Source organism: Scatophagus argus, chromosome 6 (genome assembly GCF_020382885.2).
Source record: "Scatophagus argus isolate fScaArg1 chromosome 6, fScaArg1.pri, whole genome shotgun sequence".
Taxonomy (NCBI): domain Eukaryota; kingdom Metazoa; phylum Chordata; class Actinopteri; family Scatophagidae; genus Scatophagus; species Scatophagus argus.
This window is the reverse complement of record NC_058498.1, coordinates 19660903-19685828: the sequence shown is the minus strand read 5'-3', so window position 1 is coordinate 19685828 and position 24926 is coordinate 19660903. Positions and strand designations below refer to the sequence as shown.

Here is a 24926-nt window from a genome sequence, read left to right as displayed (position 1 = left end):
ATGAATCCAGAGGAAACACTAGATGTTAATGTGCTGTGAGTGTCTGTGAGAGACACTGGAAAATATAATCAGTGGCAATAATGTATTTCTGTCAAGGTGATTCAAGCTAGTTTAACAATCTATATATGGAAATGTTAGCTGCTTTTTTGGTGGATTGCTAATAGGAAGCCTCTTAGTTTCTCAAAGTCTAATATGACTTCACAGGAAACAAAATAATATAACTGAATTACTGACACAACATACTAAAGTTCACCTTGGGCTGATTATAATATCTCTTATATGTTATGTGATTGGATTGTTTTATTGTTTTTTGCAGGTTCATATTTTTGTGAGATGGTCAAAACTGGGTTCTGTATAGCTGGCACCATCACAATATAGTAACATGTAGATCAGTGTAACAGAATGGATTGTGAATCTGCTTTAAAAAAAACATGTTGCACCATCATCCACCATTAATTTTTCATCCAAGATAAATTCTTTTATTGTCCTGGGATGCAGGAACAGGGCCGGATTCTCCTCTCTGATAGATGTGTCAAAACCGCATAATATATTACTGACCATTAAAATATCTTGTTGTGTGCTTGTTTTAGTTATTTTGTTTATGATGATGAAACACAGGGGCCACAAAGCGAGACGTGTGAGCACAGAGTAGTGCAGAGTGCTTTGATGAACCATTATGCACACAGTTATTATCCCACTGTTAGGGCCCTGCCAGCAGCCACATGCTCTCTCAGTCAGACTCGCTCTTCCATTCATTCATTCTGTCTCCATTCACAAACAAGCCTCTCTATATCTCTATGTCTACGTTACACCGATAGAAAAAGACAGAAAAATGGCCAGGCAGGTGCTGATGTAGCACAGGGAGTGATGGATCTGCTTACTGTGGGATTTATGGCACAGTGTGTTTGAACTCACACCTGGTGGGGAGCAGTTCTATTGGATCTGCTGCACATCTTCAGTGCAAGTAGTAGGAAGTTTTCAATTGGAAGCAGGTGTGTGTCCAGGGCACGTGGACAGCGCAGAAGATCCAGATAGTATCAGTAATATACCCTCCATCCGTTCCTCATGGGTTGGCAAGCACACACTGCACTTTGACAATGAGCCAGTCACTTCAAACAGTTGGAAAACACAGCTGTGCATTTAGAAGAAGTGCTTTGATCGTGTTGCAGACCCATCCACTTGTTCTTCTTTATACATTGATTCATGTGTAAATTTTTATTTTTTTTTATTTTAGACTGAATTATCTGAAATGTTTCAAACTGAATGATAACCGGCAATACATGTTTGCCAGGGATAGATAGCTAACAACAAGCCGATTGAAGACATGTGTGATTTGACAGTATGCTCACTTTTTGTTTTCATTTTCAGTGGTCAGTCTAAAGGCTTCGATGACCCCTCACTGTGCCCGTGTTCATCAGGTACATGTCTGCTTCTATAAAGGTCCACAATCCATGAAGGTTCATAAGCAAAGCTTTCGTCTATGTACAGTATGTACTTTGCTGTAATGAGTTTACAAACAGCTTATCATCCGAGATCAAAGATGGATGGTGCTTCTGGTTATTCTGGTCAAGCTGTGTGAATGGATTCCTCTGGAGAAGTCAGCTGCTTTGGGAATTTACTCACTTCAGGCTCTTAACAGTCTTTGAATACTGAGACATCTCCATCAGGACAATAAAAGCATATGATTTTGGCCCTGGAAACCCATGAGCCTTTTAGACAGATCAGTGTACATTTTGAAGACTCGCTCTAATTTTTTTCAGGACAGTGATTTATGTTTATTCTTTTGTCTTCAATAGAAAACAGTTTCAGTACCTGCCCTATATATTCTGTTTGAACTTCCAGTAAGTGTTTGTCCTAAATATGTTCTCTTTTGAAGTCTTGCACTCAGAGGTTATATTAATCATACATGAGTATTGTTTTTGAAGAAAATCAGCAGAAAATGACTTACTGTAAAGGGGTCAGGTGCTGTTCTGAATACAGTGTCTCAGTGAATGCTTAGTTTATAAACTGAGTGAATGAAATGTATTGCATTTGCCAGCAGCTGCTGTTTACGGTCCTGTCTGGAATCACTCTGTTCTTTTTCTTAGGTGAGTCATCCTCAGTCCCAAGGAATATGACCTACGGAGTGTTTCAAACTGCCAAATTCTGGGAATACCTCATACGGCAGAAACCATGTGACAATGACAGAGGCAGATCCACCGAGCATGGCCATAATAAAGGCCGTAAAAGAGGCAGAGATATGGACAGGGAGAGCTTTTCCTTTTCACACAACAGGTGGGTCTCAGTGAATTGAAGCTATTAATATTAAGTTTATTTAAAGTGTGTGACTCTTAAGTCTGTTTTCCTGTTGTGTATCACGTCAACCAAGCTTAAGACACATCGTGACCATTCTCATTCATATGTCCCTCTTTCCACTGTTGGGTGCCTCTCTAATGGATAAATACAGATATCTGCCGAACAGCTGTGTCTTCTTGCATTGGGCAACATGTAGTATATTGGTTCTCATCCAGATATCCGGTCTGTTTTGGGTTCCTTCACAATCTTGCTTTCCACATACATACTGCGCGTGTACAGCAAGAAAGATTTGCTGTTGAGTGATTAAAAGAGTCAGAGGAAAGACAAAAACAGAACAAAGGAGGTGGAAACAATCTGTTTGCCAGGTGACAGTGAAGATGTATGGTGCATTAGTGCTCTGCAATATTTCAACATAACAGTATAGTGTGATGTTGCTGCAAAAACCTGAACTGAATTGGAATATTTGAGAATATTTTGCTTTTCTGCCTTGTCCTAATTATATACATTGTTCAGCCACAACATTAAAACCAGTGACAAGTGAAGTGAATAACATTAATCATGTATTTACAATTCAATGTTCTATAGGGAAACCTGGGACTGTAGCAGTCATGTGGATGTTCTTTGACACACACCACCCAACTAAACATTGTAGAACAGAGTGACTTTTAACTTAACTTAATATGTTGTCCAATGTTTGTTTTGCATGGCACTGTAAAGTTGCAGCCAGCATTGTGCCCTGAGTCTATGAGTGGTTCCTCTCTCATACCGTCAGCTGATAGCTACAAAATAACCAAATATGTCTGTTTTAAAAAAAAAAAGTTTAAAAAAAGCTTTGTAAAAAAATTTACACTACTGCTAAAGAGACTATACAAGACTATACAAGGCCATGAGAAATTACTGTCAACCTATTTTTCTGTTGTTGTTGCTGTTCCGGCACAAAGAGACGGATCAAAGTGCAGTCTAGATGACGGAACACTTTGCTGTATTTACCAGCTACTGCAAGGAAATAACTGAATGTACGGCCCTCTGCATGGAGCTTGAGCCCTTTCTCACCGTGGCTCACTAATGATAAGAACCAATCTGATTTCCACTCCTAATTTTACGTAGTGCCCTACTACCCTACAGTCTGACAGCCCGTGTACTGAGTTGTGTACTCAAATGCTCATGCTCACATGCATGCACAAGCCAAATCCTGCCCTACATTTTCTCTGCACACTCAGTGTTGACCAGTAGCCAGATATCTATTTAATTATTATCAACTCAGGCAGCTGCCAACTGTAATACACACAGGCACATCTTCCCTCCATCCCACATACTCCTGACCCAAGGCTCATACTTTATGAAAGGGTGAGTGTGACATTTTGCAGTGGAAGAACATTCCTCACTAAACCGTGTACATATCAGGGATACTCCTGACATCGCTCTTAACCGAGGCACTGGCCTCAGATCCAGACTTGGTGACTATTACCCCTACACAGTTAAATCTATAAAGACATCCATTACAACTATAAAATTTGAACTAATTTCTAAATCTTTCTCCATGGTTACAAAAGCTGTAATGCTACTAAACAACAAATTACTGTGTCAGCAAGTGTTGGAGCTTCACAGTTAATAAACATGCGTTGAATTTAGTGCAAAATGACAAAAATGAGAAGCTAAAGTATCTCTTACTGTACTGTACTCTGTTGAAATATCTTCATATACTGCTCTGCTTTTCAGTACCTTCCTGCTTAAAATTGTCATCTTTTGCCTGAGTATTTGTGCTGGACTCGGGTTATGCATGAAAAGCTCAGAGTGGTCTTGTGGGTCAAACGAGGGAAGTGGGACACGGGGACAGCCGGGAAGCTGTAGGCTAACTGCAGAACATAGGAAGTACGTGAATCACATGTGCGTGACAGACACACATGGAATGCATAAGAGATTTGGGTATTTAAGAAGTGCTCTAATGTCACAATCACAAAGGACTGTTCCTGTGGCGTAGAGTCCAGTGTGTGCTGTTCACACCTTCTGGGCTCTGTTGATGTGTTTGCCCCATATTCTGGTCACATGATCTAAGCTGCATGTGTCACACACACGCTCATCTGTAAAGGTTATGCGTTTTCCTCTTACACTGATTTATGACTGTGCTCTAAGCTATTTATAGACTGGAACCAGAGGCGTTCAGCGTTAGTGAGTGTGTGTGTGTGTGTGTGTGTGTATGTGTGTGCGAAAGAGAGAGAAACAGATGGAACCTTCCATGACTTTGTTTCTAGTCACTCTTATTATTCATTGGTCAGGTCAGTGTGCATGTTACATTGTGCAGTGTGGCTGCTCATGTGGGAGGTGTGCTTGCTAGCCCACATGGCCTGTGCTGAATCACACACAAGGCAGAGTGTGGCAGGGCAGCCCTCTAGGCGTCAGCTACTGGTTATCAGCTGTGGTTGTGACCGCATGCTTACCACGACTTACCACCAACAGATTCCATGAGATTAATGCTCGCATTTTCACCCATGCATTTACCCTTTGAGTGATTGTTTTTTGTTTGTTTTTGTTTTTGTGTTCTTTGTTTCTGGTTCTTTCCTTGTTTCCGACACCTTTTACCTTTTCAGCAACACGTGTAACCTTAGGAGCTGATTGACCATTTGGTAAGCACTGACTGCAGATCATTTCCCTGGATGATAAATATTGCTCTCATCTTTCCAGCTGGCATGGCCTCAGACTCTGTCATCACCTCTTTCATCTGCACATATGCACACACTTGTGCAAGACAATGGCAACATCTACTTTTTGTATTGGGCTTTTTCTTATACATGGCATCTGTTAATATGTTCAAAGAGACATAAATCTAAATTAAATACCCGTTGGCTAGTTTGATCATTGACAGAAAAGCTTGCACACATTAGCCGGTAAATTCTATGGATAATAATTCAGTGGAGAGGTCCCAGTGTGATGAGGAAATTAAAACGATAATTGTCTCCTTGCTTAAACTAAAAGCTTCATTAGAAAATGCTGTAAGGCTATTTTCAGCGTTATCAAAGGGTTTAGCTGACTGAATATGGAACAGGAACTGATCATTGAAAAAAGGCAGCTGTAATGCAATCTGTTATAACCAAATTAGAGGATTGGTAATTCAGAACAGCAGATGCATACCAATAACACTTTACAGCCTTAAAACAAATTTATACCTGTCAACAATAACAGCCTCGTGCAGTCTGCATCAATGCACAACAGACTGATTTTCCTTCTTAGCTTAAAACATTTGGAGTGACATTTTCCTAAGTTTCATAAGTCTTGCCTGTAGACTCCTTAGTTCAACTTTGATGGCAGCCTTGTGATTCGGAGGAACAGCTCTGTCTGCCTTACAGGTTTTTGTTTTAGATTTAAAAGGCATAGCAAATCCCAAATTGCTTCTTTTCCTCTACCTCAGGCACAGGGGGTACAGTAAAACCTGTCTTTTACTTGATTTTCCTCAGTTGCTTTTGTTGCCTGATGCCACTTTTATCCTGGCTTCAGGGTGTGTCTTGGGGCCTGTATATTTTTTCCACCTACATCTGTTTTTATTTTCCCTCTATCCAGCTTACTTAGCCCTAAATGTGACATTCTTTTTGTTCATGCATGCAACTCATTTCTTTCCAATCCCAGGGTCTGCACTTAATCCATTTTAATGTTCCTTCAGCTGTGCTTGCTCACTCTTGCATTGAATGCTACTTTCTGTCTTTACATATGAAACATACAGCATTACCTCCTGCCTTAGCGTTAGCTGCATACATTCCTCTTCATTTGCTTCTTGCGCTTCCTCTTCTCTTCCTAGCCAACAGCCAACAACACTTGTTCATTTGTTTCGTATGGATTAAAGCACCCTTCCCAAGGGCGCTGCACTCCGGTTATCTTTTACAAAACATGTTTGTTTTTCACACACTCCGCTGCAGTTTGCACTTCTTTCTTTTGTTGGTTTAAATTGACCCGAGCCCCCAATTTCGTTGGATGTTACACTGACCTTGTATGGAAGTACTGGCGTTAAGTTGTATCTTTGTTCTGTGTAGGCCAGTGGTGTTTTCACAGAGCCATGGTCCATCCGTCCGTCCGCCCCCCACCCCCGTAACCTAATTCAGTGGATGTCCATTTGTCCGCTAGGAAAACAAGTACTAAAGGAACAAATAATGAGCATTGGATATTTATATGGATCAGATGAATCATTTTTCTGCTCCACTCTGGCTTTAAAACAACAAAAAGAGAGATGGTGTTCAAGTCTATAAATACATAATGACAATTATAGTTGCATTTTAATTGCGCAGAGCTTCTTTCATTTTGACAAGATTCCTGACAGCATCAATGCTTTTACAATGTCAGTACTGCTCAGAACAACATAGTCTGATCTGTGATGATAACTGCAAATGAAGATTTTTGGCAGCAGAAACAGTCTTGACATCACCTTTAATTCTTTAATGTGCATCAGAAATTCATGAAAGATTGTTTGTCACCTGACAGAAGAACAAAAATTCTATACTCTATCTAATGATATACATGTATAATAATTCCCACAAAGCCTTAGCCAAGCTTTTAATATTTAAAAATTATTATAGCTTCTTATTCTAATTTAGTCATGTGATTAAATTATATATATTTCACCGAATTATAACATTTGATTTTGTTGTGCGTTGTCATCTCATTTCAGAATTTGATTCGCAGTTCTGATATTGTGTTTGTACAACACTGTCTTTACATACCATTTCACTGGTGATGTACATTTAGAGAAACACAAACAAGGAGAGTGCCTCAGGTTTCTCTAAGCACCAGTTGACACATAGCACCAAGGGATGTGTCAGAGCTACCGAATAAGGTCACATAAGAATCTACATATTAATGGGCTCTAATATGTAAAGCATGATTAACAGAGAATACCGTAGTGTGTAGGAACAGGAGACAAGAGAGATACATGGAGAGGCAGTAAAGCCAACAGAGGCTGAATTAGTAATAATGAAGTAATTTGGGTTATTTTAAAAAGTGAGAATACACACTTGTCTCTGCAGAAAAGCTGACCTTTTCTGACTCCAAAGCACTGCCACACTGGCACAGTCATGTTTCTGTTGGCGAGCAGATTCTCCACCATAATGTAGTTGAAATAACAACATTTCCTGCTCCATGAGTCATTGTGTGTTAAATTCTATCCATCCACTCACAGCTGCTGCTTTATTTGCGTTTATATTGCTTTCATTTTAATTGTGTCAATTGTCAATTATAAATTGTGTTTCATGCTCTGGTGTGGTTCAGTGGTTTCTCAGTCAAATGAGATGGATGAAGCGGACAAAATGACTCCACAACAGGCTCAGGCATCTAATAAAATCTGTGATACTGCCTGCCCTGGCAGCCTGGGCATTAGTAATGAATAAAAACATAACACGTGAAAACAAATTCTGAGGCTTCTTTGCTATAATTTACTCTTTCTAACATTGCCTCCTTGGGAACTGTTTGACTGTATTCTTGGTCTTATGTGAGGTGGTTGGTTCTGAATTAAAGCTAATGGCTCTGAGCAAGAACAAATGAGGGCCTTGGGTCCCAATCCCCCTGCTAACAGAAGAGCTGTCTCCAAATATTGAATATATTTAGCTGTGTACTTGCAACTCCTCTGCCCTTTAAGGCTCTCTCTCTCTCTCTCTCTCTCTCTCTCTCTCCCTCTCTCCTTCCCTCTATGTTGAGCATGTGAATGGTAATAATTACTCCAGCATTGTTTGCCTTGCAGAAGTACAGTATCTATACTTTTCCTTTATGAGCAAGTTGATATTTCAGTGGCAGAGAGAAATCCCCCCAGCGTGATGAAAATTAAATGTCAGGTTGATTATTCTAAAACTGCAAATTGCAAGGTGTGCCAAGGTTATCCCGTGTTGATGCAAAGGAGTGAGAGGCAGTTCAGAGACACAGCAGATTCCCTGTCGCCACACTGTAAGGTCTTCTCTTTCTTCTAACAGTCCACAGTATTACTTGTATTCACCATATTCTGTATGGGACTCTTAGACCCCTCCAGCTTATTACGACCATCCATTCTGAATTAACATTATCTCGTTCATAGATGTGTTTGCTGTGTCATACCTTATATTGACAAGCATGGGAAAGACCATAATCTGCTTTAGATAAAACGAGGTTAATAACAACACCAGTGCTGGTCTTGAACAGTGAGGAAAGTCTCTTTGGATAATAAGCTTGGATTTCCTTCGGGATCAATGAAGTATCTATCTATCTATCTATCTAAGCACAAGTTACATCATGTAACATTTTCTGGATTATGCCTTTTAGGAAATCAGTGACTAGCTACTATAGATTGCATATAAGCAGGCAGAGTGTTTAAAGTTTAAAGAGTTTCCCCTCAGTAATAAATAAAGGAATTCTGGTTCTGATTCTGATTCTGAGTGGAGCTGAGAGTGCCATCTTTACTGTGGTTTCTGACTGTGGAAATGTTTACACGGCTGACTAACTAAAACATAATGAAGTGAGAGTCAAGTGATGGTAAGGTGTAATTATGTTATGGTGAATGTCATTCTGGGAGGAGACAGTGCTGCAGCCAACCAGCCTCTGATTACTAGAGATGCCCTCTGAAGGTCACACTGTAATACAGTGTATCCTTCAAAGGAGGCAGCTACTGAAATGGAACAATATGTCAGTGGTTCCCAGACATTTTTAAACCATTGCACCTTTTCACGTTTTTATGGCAGTTCCCCATGCCCACTCATTGCATAAAAACTTTGTGTTTTGTATCAAAACATCGTAAATATAAACTAAAAGGGTTACATTTGATATCAGTAGTTGTTGTGAAATCAACACATTCTCTCCACTGTCAGTATGCCCTTTGCAGGAATATTTTTGCATGTGTGCTACGAGGACAGAGAAGGGGTGGAGTAATGATCAGTGTGGTCTCACAGGGCTGCATTTTCTACAGTGAATAATAGATTTTTACAGCCTAGGGGATACTGCGGCATGGCTGCTTGTCTTTAGTGTAAAGGGCAGGCTGTGACACAAGTGTAGGACTCTTTGTTAGTCAGGATCTTGGTTAGGGGGAAGCTGCAAAAGCTCAAGCAGGCAAGCAGCAGGCACTGTGGTTAAGGTTTTAGTCCCTTGAGTTCTGACTTATCTCTCTCCCAGTGGAGAAGGGGGAAAAGGCCAGCAGTCTCATTCCTGTGGGTCACAAACTCATTTTCCTTTTGTCTTATTTCCCAGAAGAAAAAGCTTTCAACTTTATCAATATAAAATGAATTCAAAAAAATACACTTACATGTATGATATTTTTCAGTGCGGAGAAACGCATGAGGTACAGGGACAGTATGGAGCGAGGGCACAAACGCCACACTTTTGAAAGATTCAGTGGAGAAAAAGAACAGTACAGAGAGAGGAGACAGAGAGACAAAACATCAAGCAGGTCTAACAGACACACACACACTCACACACTCCTGAGAAGAACAATGAAAGATGACAGACGGTTAACATGATTGTCATCCATGTCCTCGACAGCAGCAGCAACAGGAGTACGAGGGACAATGGTGAGAACAGAGACAGTCAGAGCAGACGCAAACACAATAAGGCCAAAAGAAACAGGAAGGACAAGAGGACCTGAAAGATGTTGTCTACTGACCAAGAGAGGAAATTAAAATCTGACTGACTTTCAGTCTCCTAATCTATTTAATGAGAACTGCCCTGTGGCATCTTACTGTGTTTCAGCAGAAAATGTGACTTTAATTAGAATTTTATTAGAGAAACTTTAGCTAAGTTTTTATACATATTATACAATATGTATGTTGCATCAACTTGTAGTGTTGAAGTAAAGCTTTTTTCCTCACACAGCTCTCTTTTTCAGATGACTTTATTGATCATTTAACCAAATGTACCATCAGATATACTACACAAGCCAAAGCGTGACAGACAGAACCACAGCAGATTGGCCCCAAACCATCCACTGATACACAGAAACCAAGTCAGTTTTTTTTTCTTAAAAGTAAGAAAATTAGTAAGGCCACAACAATGTCACCTTATTAAATATTATTTTTTAACATGTTATGAACACACTGATCCTTTATTTTTTATATTTTTATTGCCAGTGGTTTGATAATTTAGCCATAACTTCTGAAATAAAAGAAAAAAACCTCAACACAGACTACTACTTGGCAACGTGTCCTCAGGTCAACGGACGATGATGAACCACTGTCAGTACAACAGAATGAAGCCTATATTTAAAGGCCATACCACAAACAAACAAAAGAAACATATTACAAGTGCTTGGATCAGTACTTTTTTAGACACCCAACATTTACAGTAAAGAAATGTGAGTCCATCTTAACGCATACCCTAATATATAACTAATGGAATTGGCAACGTGTTGTTTCTCCTCTCAATCCACCCACCCCAGTCACTGGGGGCTTTTCTAGACAATGACCATGTCCTCTACAATGGTAACGTTCAACGTCCTAGTCAGACTGGCTCAGTCATGGATCCTACCAGTTTAGCGTCCTTGGAGGGCAAGTTCAGCTCTGGTGACAATCCAGTCTCATGTTTGTCCTCCAAACTCAAGTCTCTCATTTGTCCATCAGCAGTGAGATACCCATACGGCTACAGCATTATTCTAAGCTTCTCCCACACAGCAAGCTTAGGGTGGTCAGCTAGTCTTAAGCTCTGCTTTCCACATTCCTTGGTCAGTGCTACTGAAGAAGTGCTGGATGGCTTGGAACACTACTACAGCAGGCTGCCTGGCCAGGAGACGATGGTCAGGGTGATTCTGCCCCGAAGCTCCTTCAGAAAACGCACCAATGCTGTGTGGGTCATCCCCCAAGTACTCTTCCCATTCACCTCAAGCAAGATGTCCCCACACCTGTACAGAATAAGGTGACCATCAAAAAACTATTTGTTAGATATAAACTTAAGAAAAAATGGAAGTAGTTCAGTTAAATATAGTTCATGGGCAGTAATAAGTGTTATACTTAGGCTGAATACCTTATTCTGCCATCATTGTAGGCTGGCGTCCCCTCCACGATGGAGCGGATAAAAAAGGATTGATTGCAGTTGACCTCCTCCTGACCTCCCACGATACTGAAACCCAGGCTGCCCGAAGTGCTCCTCCGCAGGACAATGTCTTTGCAGCAGTAGAGATGCCTGCGTGAGCCAAGAGAGAGATTAAAAACACTAATCTCTCAACTGCATATTTATTTAAATATACTGTATATCCATACTGAGTATGTATGGATGTGCACACGAGATTGCTGAAATAAATGCCACGCAGAAGACAAAAAGCTGCCTTGCTCTTTGAATGAAGGTGTGACTTTTTCCTCCCAGGAGATGTGGTGCAATGAAAAAAGTTTGACTTATCTCAGAAAGATAACTAAGGTCTCAGTGAAAGTTATATTCAAATCTTTTCAGTTGCACTATTGGTCTAGACTGCATTCCTATGGTGATTCAGTATTTGGGTTTGACTCCTAATCAATTCACTGTTTGAAGACAAATATATTTTTATTTAAGGAGCCACAGCAGTTGTTTATTGCTGTCAGCGCACCGCAGACTTCCTGACAATGCACTGTAGTAAGATAAATTCATATATTACAATCCGAGGGAAAGTTTTTCGGTCTTAGAACTTCTACTGATATAATAGTGGTGAATATTTAAACTGAAAAGTTAGTCTGAAAGTATAATGAGCACTCTTTCCCCAGCTGGCTCTGTCAAAATTTCAGTTGGCATCAGCTGGCAGAGGTCCCAAGGACCTGTGTATGTGTGTGTGTGTGTGTGTGTGTGTGTGTGTGCGGGGGAAGGTAAATTATACACGGCTCAGAAATAAAAGAAATTTAGAAAAACTGTATATGAAGGGGAAACAGACATCAGGGGTTCCTCACCTGGGCAGCTGCAGCCATGACACCCACAGTGGGGAGTAATCGTCATTGGGCAGTGGGCTCTTTGTGCTGTCTGTGGGTGAGGGTGTGAGACAGGACGGCAATGTGCACTCTTGTAGGCTATCCTCCGGAGGACGCATCTCCAAGACCTTGAGCACCACGGGAGAGGAGGTGTTTTTCAAGTTGGCCACGGCTTCGCTTCGCGTCACCCCCGTCAAGTCCACCCCATTCACGTTTATCAAGATGTCACCTGAGAAGGAGGAAGCGGACAGCACAGCTCATCCTCTGCCCACTGTTGCTGCCCCGATGAATGCTTTTTCAAAAGACCTCACAGGACAGGGACTCATCATCTGCCTACTTAATATTCAACAACCTTCCTGCTAGAACACAAAGGGGTGGAAACCAAGCACCATGTGTATTTCAAAAAGCCTCCTAGGGATGAAAGTGGTGCGAAGAAAAACAGACAGCGCAGTCGAGCCTGCTAGTGAACAACTGAATATATTTGTCTTTTGCTGATATGTAAATGCAAATGAATAGACTATTACAATACACAAACATGCTTCATAAGCACACTAACCGAGACAGCTGCTGCTGCTATGACCCATATGGAAACAGTGATGTGCACCTTGAACCATGCACAGGACAAACACACTCGATTTATTTGTGTTTTTATGGTACTGTTATGCACCATTGCAGCATTTCTCTCATTCTCATAAATAGAGCCTTGGGCAGGGAGATTGAGTTGTAAGATGGATATACTGGAATCAGGCAAAAAACTCCCCTGACTTTAACTGCATTACAGGCAATAGGCTGCTGCTATTACATCCAGTTATTTGTGTGCAGCTCCATGTTTTGCTCTATTTCAGAGATGAGTGACTTCATATAACGAAATAATTAAGCACTCCACAAATTCTCCTCTGGAACACAATAACTCCTTCGTACTCCTATGCTAATGTTTGTTTGTGTTTTTGTTTAAGTGTGTTAGAGCCAATTTGCAGAGCACTGAACCACAGCAGCAGCACTGAGTTTTTCTGCTGGATGAATGGACTTCATAATGAAACATGATTCTTAAGTGTTCATCAATCACTCTGTCTGTTATATACAAAGTATTCATTATCAAAAACAAATCCATGACAGTCTGCCTGCTGTAATGTGAGCTCCAGCAGACAATGCCTCACTCATTCATCAGTAGCTCATTTTTACCTTTGCGGATGGAGCCCTCCTGTCCCACCACTCCATCTGCATCAACGTTTGTGACATAAATAGGGAGGTCCCACCCCCGGCTCGACATGCCACCTGCCACTGTCATACCCAGCGAGTCGTAGGGCTCCTTAGTCAGAGTAACCGTCTTCTCATAGCATGCAGGCTTCTGACAAGAATCCTTCACAGGAGATAAAAGACAGGGAGAGGAGGTAACTTATTAATGGAGATCTAAAAGCAGGGTTCAATACCAATGGCCCAATACCATCCATCCATCCATTTTCTATACCTGGGTCTGTCCCAGCTGACTACAGGCGAGAGGTGGGGTACACCCTGGACTGGTCACCAGTCAATCGCAGGGTCAACACACAAAGACAAACAACCACACACTCTCACACTCACACCTAGGGGTAATGTAGAGTAGCCAGTTAACCTATTATGCATATTTTAGGGATTGTGGGAGGAAGCCGGAGTACCCGGAGAAAACCCAGACAGGTACAGGGAGAACATACAAACTCCACACACACACAGAAGGGTCCAGACTGGGATTCGAACCTGGAACCCTCTTGTTGTGAGGCGATAGTACACCACCGTGCCGCCCTTGGGCCAACACCATAGACTAATTTATGTCCCACTGCCATGTTAGGAGATATAAAAATGCAAGACTAAACATCATATGAACTTATTGTTGCACCAAGGGCACCTTCTATAGACTATATAATCTAATTGGATTTTGAAGCAGTACATTTGCATCTTAATAAAGACTGTTTTCTCTGGGACTTGCAATAGCCCTTTAATTCTTATGAATACAACCCACTGTGATATGTAAACAAGAGTCCAGTGACATAGACATATTTGAATGACCTCATTATCATAACTGGTATAATATATGGTGGTTATTAAGCTGGAACATCAAGCAGCTCAGGTGCCTGTTCATTTTATGCCTATGTTGGCTGCAGAGAACTGATTTATTCATAGGCGTTGTGATTTGTGCACTGGTTTGGTGAATGAGGTCGTGTGTGAGAGAAAGTGCATGAGATTTTTTTTTTGTGGTGAGTGTGTTTTTGTGTCACATGGGGGAGAGCAAGGGAGAGTAGAGTAAAACTGGATAACACATAGACACATTGAGGTTGATGGGATGTAGCTTGTGCTGCTTTGGTAATGTGCTGCATTCACACATTTCTGCTACGCTCGCAGGAAGGGATCACTCGTGATCACATGACTGACCCCAGGGCATGACACTGACTATAGCTGAACACTGTTCACACTCACTGCCGCACTCTAGGTTGTGCATATTTTCCAACATGGGGACTTGTAGTGGGACAAGTAGTAGAGACAGTTTGGGAAATGTGCGTATTTTCTGTCATGCTGGGTGTTAGATGAAAAGAGTGTTATTTCTCTCATGACTGCTAAATACAAAGCTGCAGCCAGCAGCCTAATAGCTTAGCCAAGCACTAAAACTGAAAGCAGGGGGAAAACAACTAGCCTGGCTCTGTGTGAAGGTAACCACCAGTACCACTAAAGGTCATTAATTAAAACTTATCTGGTAAGCTTATACTGCACAAAAACCAAAGTGTAAACAACAAGTTTGTGTTTTTTTTTGCTTTTGTTTTTTTAAACTTTATGCTTCCCAAAAATATCAGACTATTTCTTTACAGGATATTTATTTCAAAAAACATAAATTGTTTGAAATGTGAATTTTGTAACGACAGTGATTTACAGAGAACTACTTTGCTGACTGCTTTTAAATCAAATTTGAAATCATACACTTTCTGCTTGAAACAGTGATTCTAAAAACATATTGCACTTCAAATTAGAAAATAAGGGGGCGACATCTAACAGATTATTACATTACATTACATTACATTACATCATTACAACAAGAAATATCTTTGGGTTCAGGGACTGGATGGGATCTTTCAGTGGACAGTTGGACAGTACTCTTAAGGGGTGAGCGGCTGATTTCCATGCAGTGGAAGAAAAAAAAATGATGGCTGATGTGGATGCGATTCTCTGAGAGTAAAGTCTGCCTGCTGTACTGCTTAAATGACATGCTCAACTTTGATGGGAGAATTATACCTCCATGGATCATTTGCACCTGAAAGAGAATATTTATCATGTGTAGGGAGACAGAGGAACAAAGCTCCTTTCTGTGTATTGGTACTGTTCTTGTCTCTCAGATATACCTGTGTGTGTGTTTCTGTGTGTGTGTGTGTGTTTGTGTGTTTCTGTGTACTGCTCACCAGTAGTGTTTGTTCTATGTCCACAGGGGAATATGGTGGGGGGCCGTCCATGCCCCACGGGGCTTCTTGTAAAATGTCTGGGGTAGGTAGGCAGATCTGACGGGATACTATGAAGTGGACACTCTCCTCACTTGCCTGGAGAAAATTCAGAGACAATGCAAAGTTTATGAGTGATAAGTTTAGACATGAGCAAATGACAGGCAATAGATTACTTCTCAAGAGAATATTTTTCAACACCATTTTTCAATATTCTCTATTCTCGAAACTCTGTAGCCCTGAATTTAACATCCAGGGCTGCAACCAACAGACAGTTAGCTTACTTTAGCACAAAGACTGGAAACAGGAGGAAACAGCTACCCTGCATTTACCAGATGGTATCAAAATATACCTACAAGAACCTCTAATTAACATCTGATATCTCGTTTGTTTAACCCATCCCAAAATCACGTAAAAAGAGTGAGCAAGATATCAGGCAGCCAGCAGAGACTCCAAGAAGTTAAAAATAGTTTGGCTCATAATCACCTGTAAAATGCTGAGCAGTTGTTTATACCCTGGGTTTTGTGCAGAATAGACAAAAAAGATACAATGAAATGTAGATATGCTGGTAGGTAGATTTTGTTACCTCCAGACAAAACTTAGCTTTTGCTAAGCTACACCTACTGACTGTATATTCAATGGATAGATATGAGCATGGTAATTAATCTCCAAACAGTCATCAGTCAGTCATCAAATGCTGTGTGCATCACAAATGCAGTGTTCTCTCTGTGACTCAGACTTTAACTACTGAACTGAGTCCAGCTACACTCATTCACACATTCACATATAAGTGGTTAAATAGACCCACAGACTAGCTGGCTGCTCCCCTCTCTGTCGTTCCTCTGAGAATTCCTCTGCTCTCTGTTGCACAGAGCTGACTCCTGAATTAGCCAGTCCAGCCCATTATTGCCTTAATTGGACTAATTTAATTTCTGCCCTGCCAGTTCTTAATCTCTGACAGAAAGTGGCTGCTCAGTGAGGCCATGTTGGTTCCACAGAGACCCAGAAGAGTCAGTCAGACTGTTCAGACAGGAACTCTGGGCCCAGAGACCCTGCACAGTTAGCCACAAACACGCTGCAATCAACCACGATTAACCACAAACACACCACCATTGACTGGCATCAACCAGGAACCAGAGGCAGCTGCATGGCCTGGTCCATCAGGGAATCACCACAATTAAATACTATTAACTGCAGTGAGTGCAGACACAACAGCACAGCACAACACAATTAGCCTGAATCACCACAATTATCTTTAATACCTCAGGGACGTGGGGTAAGAGCAGAGCACCGTTGTTTCTGGTCTGTATGTGAACTTGTGACCGTTACCACTATGAGCTTTCTACACAATGCTATGAACTGCTGTCCTAGTTAAATCAATATCCTTAAAGAAAGATCTGCTGACTGACCTGGATAAGCAAAGCAGCATGTTCTGGTGCTCCATAACGTAGATCGTGCCCATTGATAGCCAGCACGCGGTCGCCAACACACAACTGTCCATCACGTGCTGCCAGGCCTCCCTCCAGCAGGTGAAAGATATAGACACCGTGTTCCTCCGGTCGCCTCACTAGCTTAATGCCCAGCTGTTCGTCAGGAGTGGTTTTATTCAGCACCACATGGATGCTATCATCCCTCATGGGATGATGGGGTATGCCGTGAGACGGGTGGCCCCCAGCGACATCATGGCCGTGTCCATGGCCATGCAGATGGCTGTGTGAATGTGACCGGTAGCGATGGCGTTGTTCTCTGAGCACAGTTAGCCGGAGGAGTTGGCAGGGCTGTTTGAGGGTTGCCACGGCGTAGCAGTGGGGTACGTTGCTGATATCAATGCCATTTACCTAATAGGGCAACAGAGATGCAGTTTAAAATGGGACTTACAAGTTCGATTGCTTCTTACTGGTGTGAAATTCATTTTTACTGTGATACCTTCAGTATCATATCTCCAGGCAGCAAGCGTCCATCCCGAGCAATGACACCCTCTCTGTAGATGTCCTGGATGAGGATGCGGACCAAGGGGGTCTCATTGCCACCGACAATGCTGATGGCCAGCGGTTCTGAGGGATCTGCCCGTGTGATCTTAATACTGGTAAGTTCACCGTCAGGAATCAGGTGATGTAGCTGAGGAAGAGCCAGCACTAAGGGAGAAGGAGCAGTGAAGGAAAAGGCTGAGTTTAGTTATAATTTTACTGTACAACAAGAAAAAATTGACAAAGAGCCAAATAAAACAGAGGAGGAAGTGGGAAAAAGAAAGACACATTGAGGGAGAAAGAGTGGAAGACCGTGGTGGAGAGGTTCAGCAGTGAAACCAGCTGTTTCTACTCCCTCAGGTTACTAAAACAAACTTGTACAAGCCAAGAGGGAAAATTGACTTGGCTGATCATCCTACTCGATGTTTGTATCGTTAGTCACATACATCTGTAGCAAGTATGCTTGGGAAAACCCTCAATTTCAAATTTCCACAAGGTTATTTCTTGGGTGGGGAAGCAAGTAAAGTTATAATACACACAAAAATGAGCACAGTGAAAACATGAATCCAAAAGGGCATGTTCTTGTTTTTCTTAAAAGAAGCAAAATTATTAATGCGGAATTGTACCAAGTCAAATAGTGATGTGTATGCATGTTAACTTCAGCTAAAGTTGTCTGCTAGTTTTATCTCTATCTTTTATTCAGTTGTGCAAGCTTCCCTCCCCTCATGCCCAGTGGTGAATTAGACTTAACAGCAGAATGACACATCTTGGAATGGACCGTGTGGAGGTGGGTGTGGGATCTTTTGAAACTATTCCGGCCAACAGTACTGGCCAGTAAATGACAGAGAAGATGTATTCCTCATCGTATTTCTTTTTCTTTGGCCCTGAAAAAAAAAAGCCTCTCTCCTTATCCCTCAGTGGGCTGTCTCCCTCTGTGTCTCTAACGTAGCCACAGTCGTTCGTTCTACTCACACTGCACTTTCTCCATTCCAAAGTCAATATTTTGTCGTTATCGCAGCAGATTGCTTCCAGGGTGGAGACCACATTAACAGAGAGACGTGCAGCTGTTATGTAACCCCTCCTTCTCCCCGTCACACAAGCTTTCAACCTCTGTCTTTCTTCATCCCATCATTTCTCTTTTTTTTCATCCATTCCTCCATCCATGGGGACATTCTCATGCTTTTATTTGTTTCCTTATCTCCATTTTCTGAATAGTCTCTTCCCTCCACCTGCTCTGTATGGACCTGTCTCTACTTCAGTCTTCCATTCTGTTTGTCTATCTTTGTCTCTCCAGCAGCGGGTGATGAATATTTAATCTATTCTTTCAACCTCCTCAGTGATGGCCTCAGAGAATAATCTAGTCCCTGATCATTCGTCATCCTTCATTCTTACGCAATACCACATCCATTCTCCTCTTCTCATCAAGCTACAGTTGTACTTAAACATTATGCTCTCTTGTGGTTGACTATATTTCTTTCACTCAACCATCATCAGTGTTGGGCTGTGGATATTACATTAAATATCTCTAGAGCACATTTTCTTTACTACATAGCATTTTGTGGATGTGCCATGTCAAGAACACTGCTGTCCCCGGGGACTACTCCATCAAGTTGGCACAAACCTGTTGACCCTGGCTGTGTTGGAGGAGGATGTGATTCAGCGTTAGTGGAGGAGGTGAGGAAGGAGAAGACAAAGAGAACTAAAAAGAGGTAGAGAATGAATGGAGGACATCAGCCGCCTCGTCTCCGGTGACCTCCCCTATCCCATCACTGTCCAAAGTGCCTCAGGCTACCCCTCTCCCTCCATAGTGATGCACAAGAGGACTTACGCAATACGCAGCTGAATTATTAAAGAAACATATGCTGCTGTTATACTGTGGGCTCCCAGCTGTGTCACCATCCTCCTACAGCTGAGGGAACATCACAACATAAGCACATTCAGAAACATTCACGCATGTTGAGTCTTCTCTCTGGAAACCTCTTCAGGGAATCATAAAGTGCAGATGCACCAGTGACATCGCAAGCAAAATACGAAAATACACACGTCAAAGAAGGACCAAAGACAAGATATACAGGCCCCAGTCCATACCTTCCTGTGGCACACTGGAATTCCTGGCATTGTCTCTCTCCTCAGATGTCTCGTTGCTCACTGCGTTGCCACTTTTGGTCCTCCGCAGAACACTGAACGCCCGGTTCAACCTCCTGAAGGAACGGCTCCTCACTGAGGAACGATCAAAGTTTCTGACTGCAAAGGAAACAGGGGAGAGAAAACACACACTTTATAGATTGCCTCACGCTGAACATGTCCGGACATGTCTGAATCTGCCTCCTCACAGCCAATCAAATGCCTCCTTGTGGCTTGAGATCTGTTTTGGTGTGATGTGGTCGGTACTGGGGGTTGATAAAATACCTGTATAGTTCAGGAGGTCAAGTTTGAATAATTAAACCATACCTTTGAAGGTTTAGCAGATGTCAAAATAGAGCACAGTGCTTTGTGATACTATGAAACAAAACTGTACAAGTAAGTTTTCAGCAATCATTTTCCCATTCATTGTGTTGATAGTGAGATAAACAGTGCAAGTATGAAGTACAATCATACTTTTGTACAAGTTTAAAAGTGTGCAGGGGTACTATTGAACAATGGCAAGTACTTTTGCATGTACATGTACAAAAGTTTCCTTTATCGTAGAGCAATATTTTTATGAGTAGTTCCCTGTTTTGTATTGTGCACACAAACAAGGACATGCATCTGTGATCTATCACCTTCCTGCTCCAGTTTCACTTTATTCCCAATTCTAATAATTCAGGATATATGCTGATAACGAGCATGGATACCTCATTATGTGGAACTCAGTGCAATCATTTTATGTAAGCTACCAAAGTCAGTGACTCACTCTGATGTAATGAATTACTTGTACTTACTTACTAGTTACCACCTGTTACTGATAATAAAAAAAAAAAGAGTAGAGAAAGAAAAGGAACAGAATTTCATAATCGACAAAGATACAGCATGTAATGTGGATTGGTGATGTCACGGCTGATACCTGATCTACCTCATAAGGTCAGTTTCTATGCCAAAACTAATGCAGTGTGTTGGATGAGTGCAGCTCTAGTAAACAATAGATGGGAAAAAAAGCAAATAATAAAATTATATAATTAAAAAAAGTCTGTAGCTGGATATAAATACAGCGTGTGTGAAGGCAAAAGTTGAGATAGGGAGCTTTTTTTTTCTGGAACCCTCTGTATTAGGGCAGCCATTGTGTCACTACAGTGGTTTCACTGAAGGGAGTGAAGAGAGAGAGAGTTTTCTGCCCTGGTCCATCCATGTCTTCCACTGTTATTTTTGTGGATGGAAGAGCTGTTTTCAACCAGTGGCTCTTTAATTAAAAAACACAGTCGATGCTGACTATAGTTACATGATTGTGTAACTACAGCAGTGATGTAACACTGTGGACTCTAGTGACCACATTCAAAAGAGACCCTCTCAGATAGACTGTTGTCTGTTTTTTTTGCTTTACTTAGAAGAAGACAGGTTACAAGAGCCTGCAGCAGAGAGGCAGCAGCCCCAGGCTGGCTGCTGCGAGCACGGGTCAGGGAGCCTCTGCAGCGCCCCTCCCTCCTTCCCTCCCTCCCTGCTTCTGCTGGCTTGGGGAGATGCAAGGGCTCCTGACAGCCACATTATTCTTTAAAAGCGCCAGCCGCTTCTGGAGCTGACAGCTTGTTCAGCAGTAGTAGCGTTTGTGGTGGTGGTGGGCGCTCAGCCGGGCCTAAAGTGCTGGTGCAGCGTCATTTGGTGTCCCCACTGCCTGTGTACGCTCACAGTAGGGGGTGGGGGAGACGGATGGAGGTGCAGAGAGGAACACTCATGACTACTTCCTGGTTTCACAGGTGAGGGAAATAGAGTGAGAGGGGTGTTCACGTCACTGGGCATTAACACACACTTGCATCAGCTATATTTAACCTACCTTCTATTTCTCCTTGACTGCATAATGTACCTGCCCTCTCAGAGACTTTCTATCTCTTTGTTTCTCAGCTGTTTTCCACAAAGAGAGATTTTATGGATTGGTGGAAAAAAACAAAAAACAAGGCAGTGGAGCTAATTGGCTAATAGGATTTCTATCAGAGAACATTAGGAAAAACAAAAACTGTATTCTAGCTTGACGTGGTAAGTGTGCAGGTGTAAATGTATATTTGAGCATAGAGAGGGAGACTATGTAACTGTGACTAGTAAACTCTCTACTCTCTATTGATTTTCAATCTGTCATTCTGGCAAACACTCCCTCTAGCTCTCTCTCTCGTCAGGTAACTTCAGGGTAACATCATGCAGGACTGAACATGACCACACACAAACACAGACATCCGTTCGCCCACTCACACTCACTCTTCTTGCTACTGCTGCGGGCGGCCAGGCTGGTCGTGCTGCCTGATTGACTGTTGTCCTCCATGCTGGGGTCGAAGGCGGGGTTGACCAGTCCGGGCTCGTCTGACAGGAGGGCCACGGCGGCAGAGTTGGGGCTTTCATTGGGCAGCGTGGCAATGGTAAGTTCTGATGTACTGTCGGTGCATTCGCCCTCTTGCGAGCGTCTCTTCCTGTCTGCCGAAAGCCCATAGTGAGAGGCCCCTTTGCACCTGCACACAGGAATCAAAAGATCATTCTTAGACTCACATTGCATAGTCGGTATTTCATACACTTCATACTGGGCATAGTGGTGAAATGGTGATACTGATGATCTGACAAAGGATGCTTAAATTCTGTAATTCTGCAATTAACAGCAGCATCACTTATCGCAACAGAGTGAAAGTCAACAAATTCATGTTACCATCCAACAAAAAGGTCATATTCTAATATGAGCCAATTTCAGTCTCTCCCTCCACCTGAGACTTCCTCCATATTCTGCTCAACTGCTCAAACAGAACCTCTCCAAGATACCACAGACTGTACGATATGCCACACCAACTATTTAGAGGTAGAATATATTTCTTGATGCTCTCACTTATGCGGCACCTCTCTGAGAATGTACCAGAAATGTCATATTTACTCTCATAAAGAAAAAAATGTCCTTTTTTTTGCCTGCACACCACCTCTGAGACAGTATCTGTAATCACATGTGGGATGAGTTTTCTCTGTGACTGTGAGCATCCCTGACAGCTGACGGAAGAGGAATATAAGAAAACACCCGTTAGAGAGGAAAGAGGGTGGGTAACTGACATAACATTTGAATATAAAACAGAGATCATCTCAGTGTTGTTTTTCTCACAAACAAATCTATTTCCTAAGTTGCAGATGTCTCCTCCCTGTCAACAACACCACAACCAAAACACATTCACAGAATCTCTCTCTCATACACACATCCAGAAATACACATCCTCTACACTCTTGTGCACATATTATGCTACATGCCATAAAAGGCTTTTCATACTGACATTATTATATTGAGACTGTTTTTGTGTAAATTAAAGACATCCCCACAGAGTAGGGTGTTATATTGCTGGAGAATTTTCCCCTTCTGTAAGCCATAAAGTCTTTGAGCTAATGCTTCATCAGAAGCAGGAATAACACTGGCTTGTCTCTCCGACTGTCTCTCTGGAGTCATCAGCACAAACATTAACTGGGTTTTAATGAGCTGGATGAAACCCAGGCTTCACTTCAACAGTAGCTCAGAAATACTAGGAGCACAACCATTCTTCTGTGCTGAAAGATGGGCTTTGTACCACTGGATCTTACATGCAGGATGTTAATCCAAAAAGAGGGGTTAAGGAAAAGCAAGGTAAAATGCTGACCATCACTGTGGAGTCACAGAAGATTATATGCTGGTTTGAGCCAAGGGAGGCCATTGACCCCCTTGGGGCACCACATCACTGGAAGCAGCATTTTGTCTCAATAACAGAGCTGTCAGAGTGGGTCGTGCACTCTGTCTATATTTCACGAGGAAAATCATTTCACCCTGAAGTGGGTTCTATATCTCACTTGTAGCCATGAGACTCACAGTTAGGTACAGCATTACACAAAGCTCAAGTACCTATTGATCTCTTCTGTGACATAACACTGCGATGCAGTGCATGTGTCTCTGCATGTGTGTGTGGACAGCGCCATTGTGAGTTATTCTCGTTCATTCAGTTAGGAAATTGAATGCTATCAAGCATGTCCATGCAGCAACATACCACTTAATTGAGTGAAGTGGTTGAACAGAGCAATATTTCAATCAACAGCAGAGCGGAGGGCAGCGCTACAGTCTGGAGGGGGCAGAAGCTTTCCTCATGTCACTCACCATCAGTTAGAAGAATTAAAGCTGTATGCTGGTTGAAAACACCACAGGTATTACATAACTGTCTTCAAGAAAAGAAGTTTAGATCCCATGTGTAGACAGACAAAGGTACAAATGTTGGGCTTATCTACACTTGGTGTATATAGTTTTCACCACAGTGAAGATGAGTTTTGAACTTCCTAAATTGTTTTCTTCTTAAAGAATGAAAATATCCCAGAACAATCTGCTAACATGAACATAAAAATATTATGGACTTGGCTGAAGATTTTAGCTGGCTGTGCCATTGTCAAATGACCGAATAAACTGATTAATATGTTAGCACGCTGTGATTGGCATTGAGTTCAAACCACAAATGTGTCCAAGTACAGCTGTAGATGCTTATGATGTTCTCTTATAATATTCAATATTCTCTTAGTGAATATTTCACCACATTCATTCAGACCAAATATCACCAAAAACCATTAGATTTAAGATTTAATGGGCTGGTTGTATAGCAACATTTGATATTTTGACATATCATAGCAGGAAACTCACAGACATATTAATGAGTGCTGCATTCCACTTTAAGGAGGTCCTGCTATTGTACATGCTGGTTCACTGTCAGTTGGACATTGAATGGAGCTGAGATATCCTTACTGTCATTAAGTCAACCCTTTTCTTAGTGTGAGGAGTCAAAATTACTGCTGTGCAGCCAGTCCACGGTTCTCAAAGTCACATGACTTGGAGCCGCTGTGACCATCCGGTGTAACAATGTCCTCATTAACTTTAATTTCTCACAGCTGGTGTCATCTTCATAAAGATTCACTCCCTGACAAAGTCTCTTGCAGCAGCACTCACTATTGATGTTTGATTGAACTCTTGCTTCATTTCTCTCAGACACACACACACACACACACACACACACCCACACACTCCTTTGATGGCTTGCTTGTATAGGACTTCTGGTTGAAGCCTTAGACAACATTCCCTTGTTTCAGCATGGTTAGTGGAAAATGGAAAACCACAGTCGGTCACTGGACTTGAGCAAATACTGTTAATAAGTTAATTCAGTTACATAAATCTTACAGACCACCCAAATCTC

General features: G+C 41.9%; 2 protein-coding genes across 9 annotated transcripts in view; one reads left to right on the top strand and one right to left on the bottom strand.

Moving 5' to 3' along the window:
• Positions 1–1272: 1272 nt before the first annotated feature.
• LOC124060513 (pre-mRNA-splicing factor 38B-like) lies at positions 1273–9928 on the top strand. Of its 4 annotated transcripts, XR_006843584.1 has the most exons (5): positions 1404–1418; positions 1797–1841; positions 2088–2274; positions 9557–9682; positions 9775–9928. XR_006843584.1 is itself a non-coding variant. In XM_046391587.1 (4 exons), exons 1-4 carry the CDS (start codon positions 1325–1327, stop codon positions 9875–9877), a joined length of 507 nt encoding a protein of 168 aa, XP_046247543.1. In that variant the 5' UTR covers positions 1273–1324; the 3' UTR covers positions 9878–9928. The 4 variants fall into 4 exon arrangements, 3 of the variants coding, with proteins under 3 accessions (XP_046247543.1, XP_046247542.1, XP_046247544.1); XM_046391587.1 differs by lacking the exon at positions 1797–1841 and having other exon boundaries at positions 1273–1418; positions 9778–9928; XM_046391586.1 differs by lacking the exon at positions 1797–1841 and having other exon boundaries at positions 1273–1418.
• Positions 9929–10107: 179 nt separating this feature from the next.
• The window catches only part of lnx1 (ligand of numb-protein X 1), a 31392-nt gene continuing 16573 nt past the window's right edge, over positions 10108–24926 (bottom strand). For 2 of the 5 annotated variants that reach the window (XM_046391580.1, XM_046391583.1), the window contains 9 exons: positions 21955–22208; positions 19669–19824; positions 17540–17748; positions 17023–17451; positions 15578–15712; positions 13338–13515; positions 12138–12384; positions 11248–11406; positions 10108–11125 (listed from right to left, as the gene is read on the bottom strand). In XM_046391580.1, coding sequence (XP_046247536.1) covers positions 10990–11125; positions 11248–11406; positions 12138–12384; positions 13338–13515; positions 15578–15712; positions 17023–17451; positions 17540–17748; positions 19669–19824; positions 21955–22208 — 1903 coding nt within the window. In that variant the 3' untranslated portion in view covers positions 10108–10989. Of the gene's footprint in view, positions 11126–11247; positions 11407–12137; positions 12385–13337; positions 13516–15577; positions 15713–17022; positions 17452–17539; positions 17749–19668; positions 19825–21954; positions 22209–24379; positions 24418–24926 lie in introns of those variants that run through there. The other 3 variants (XM_046391582.1, XM_046391584.1, XM_046391585.1) reach the window with 2 other exon arrangements.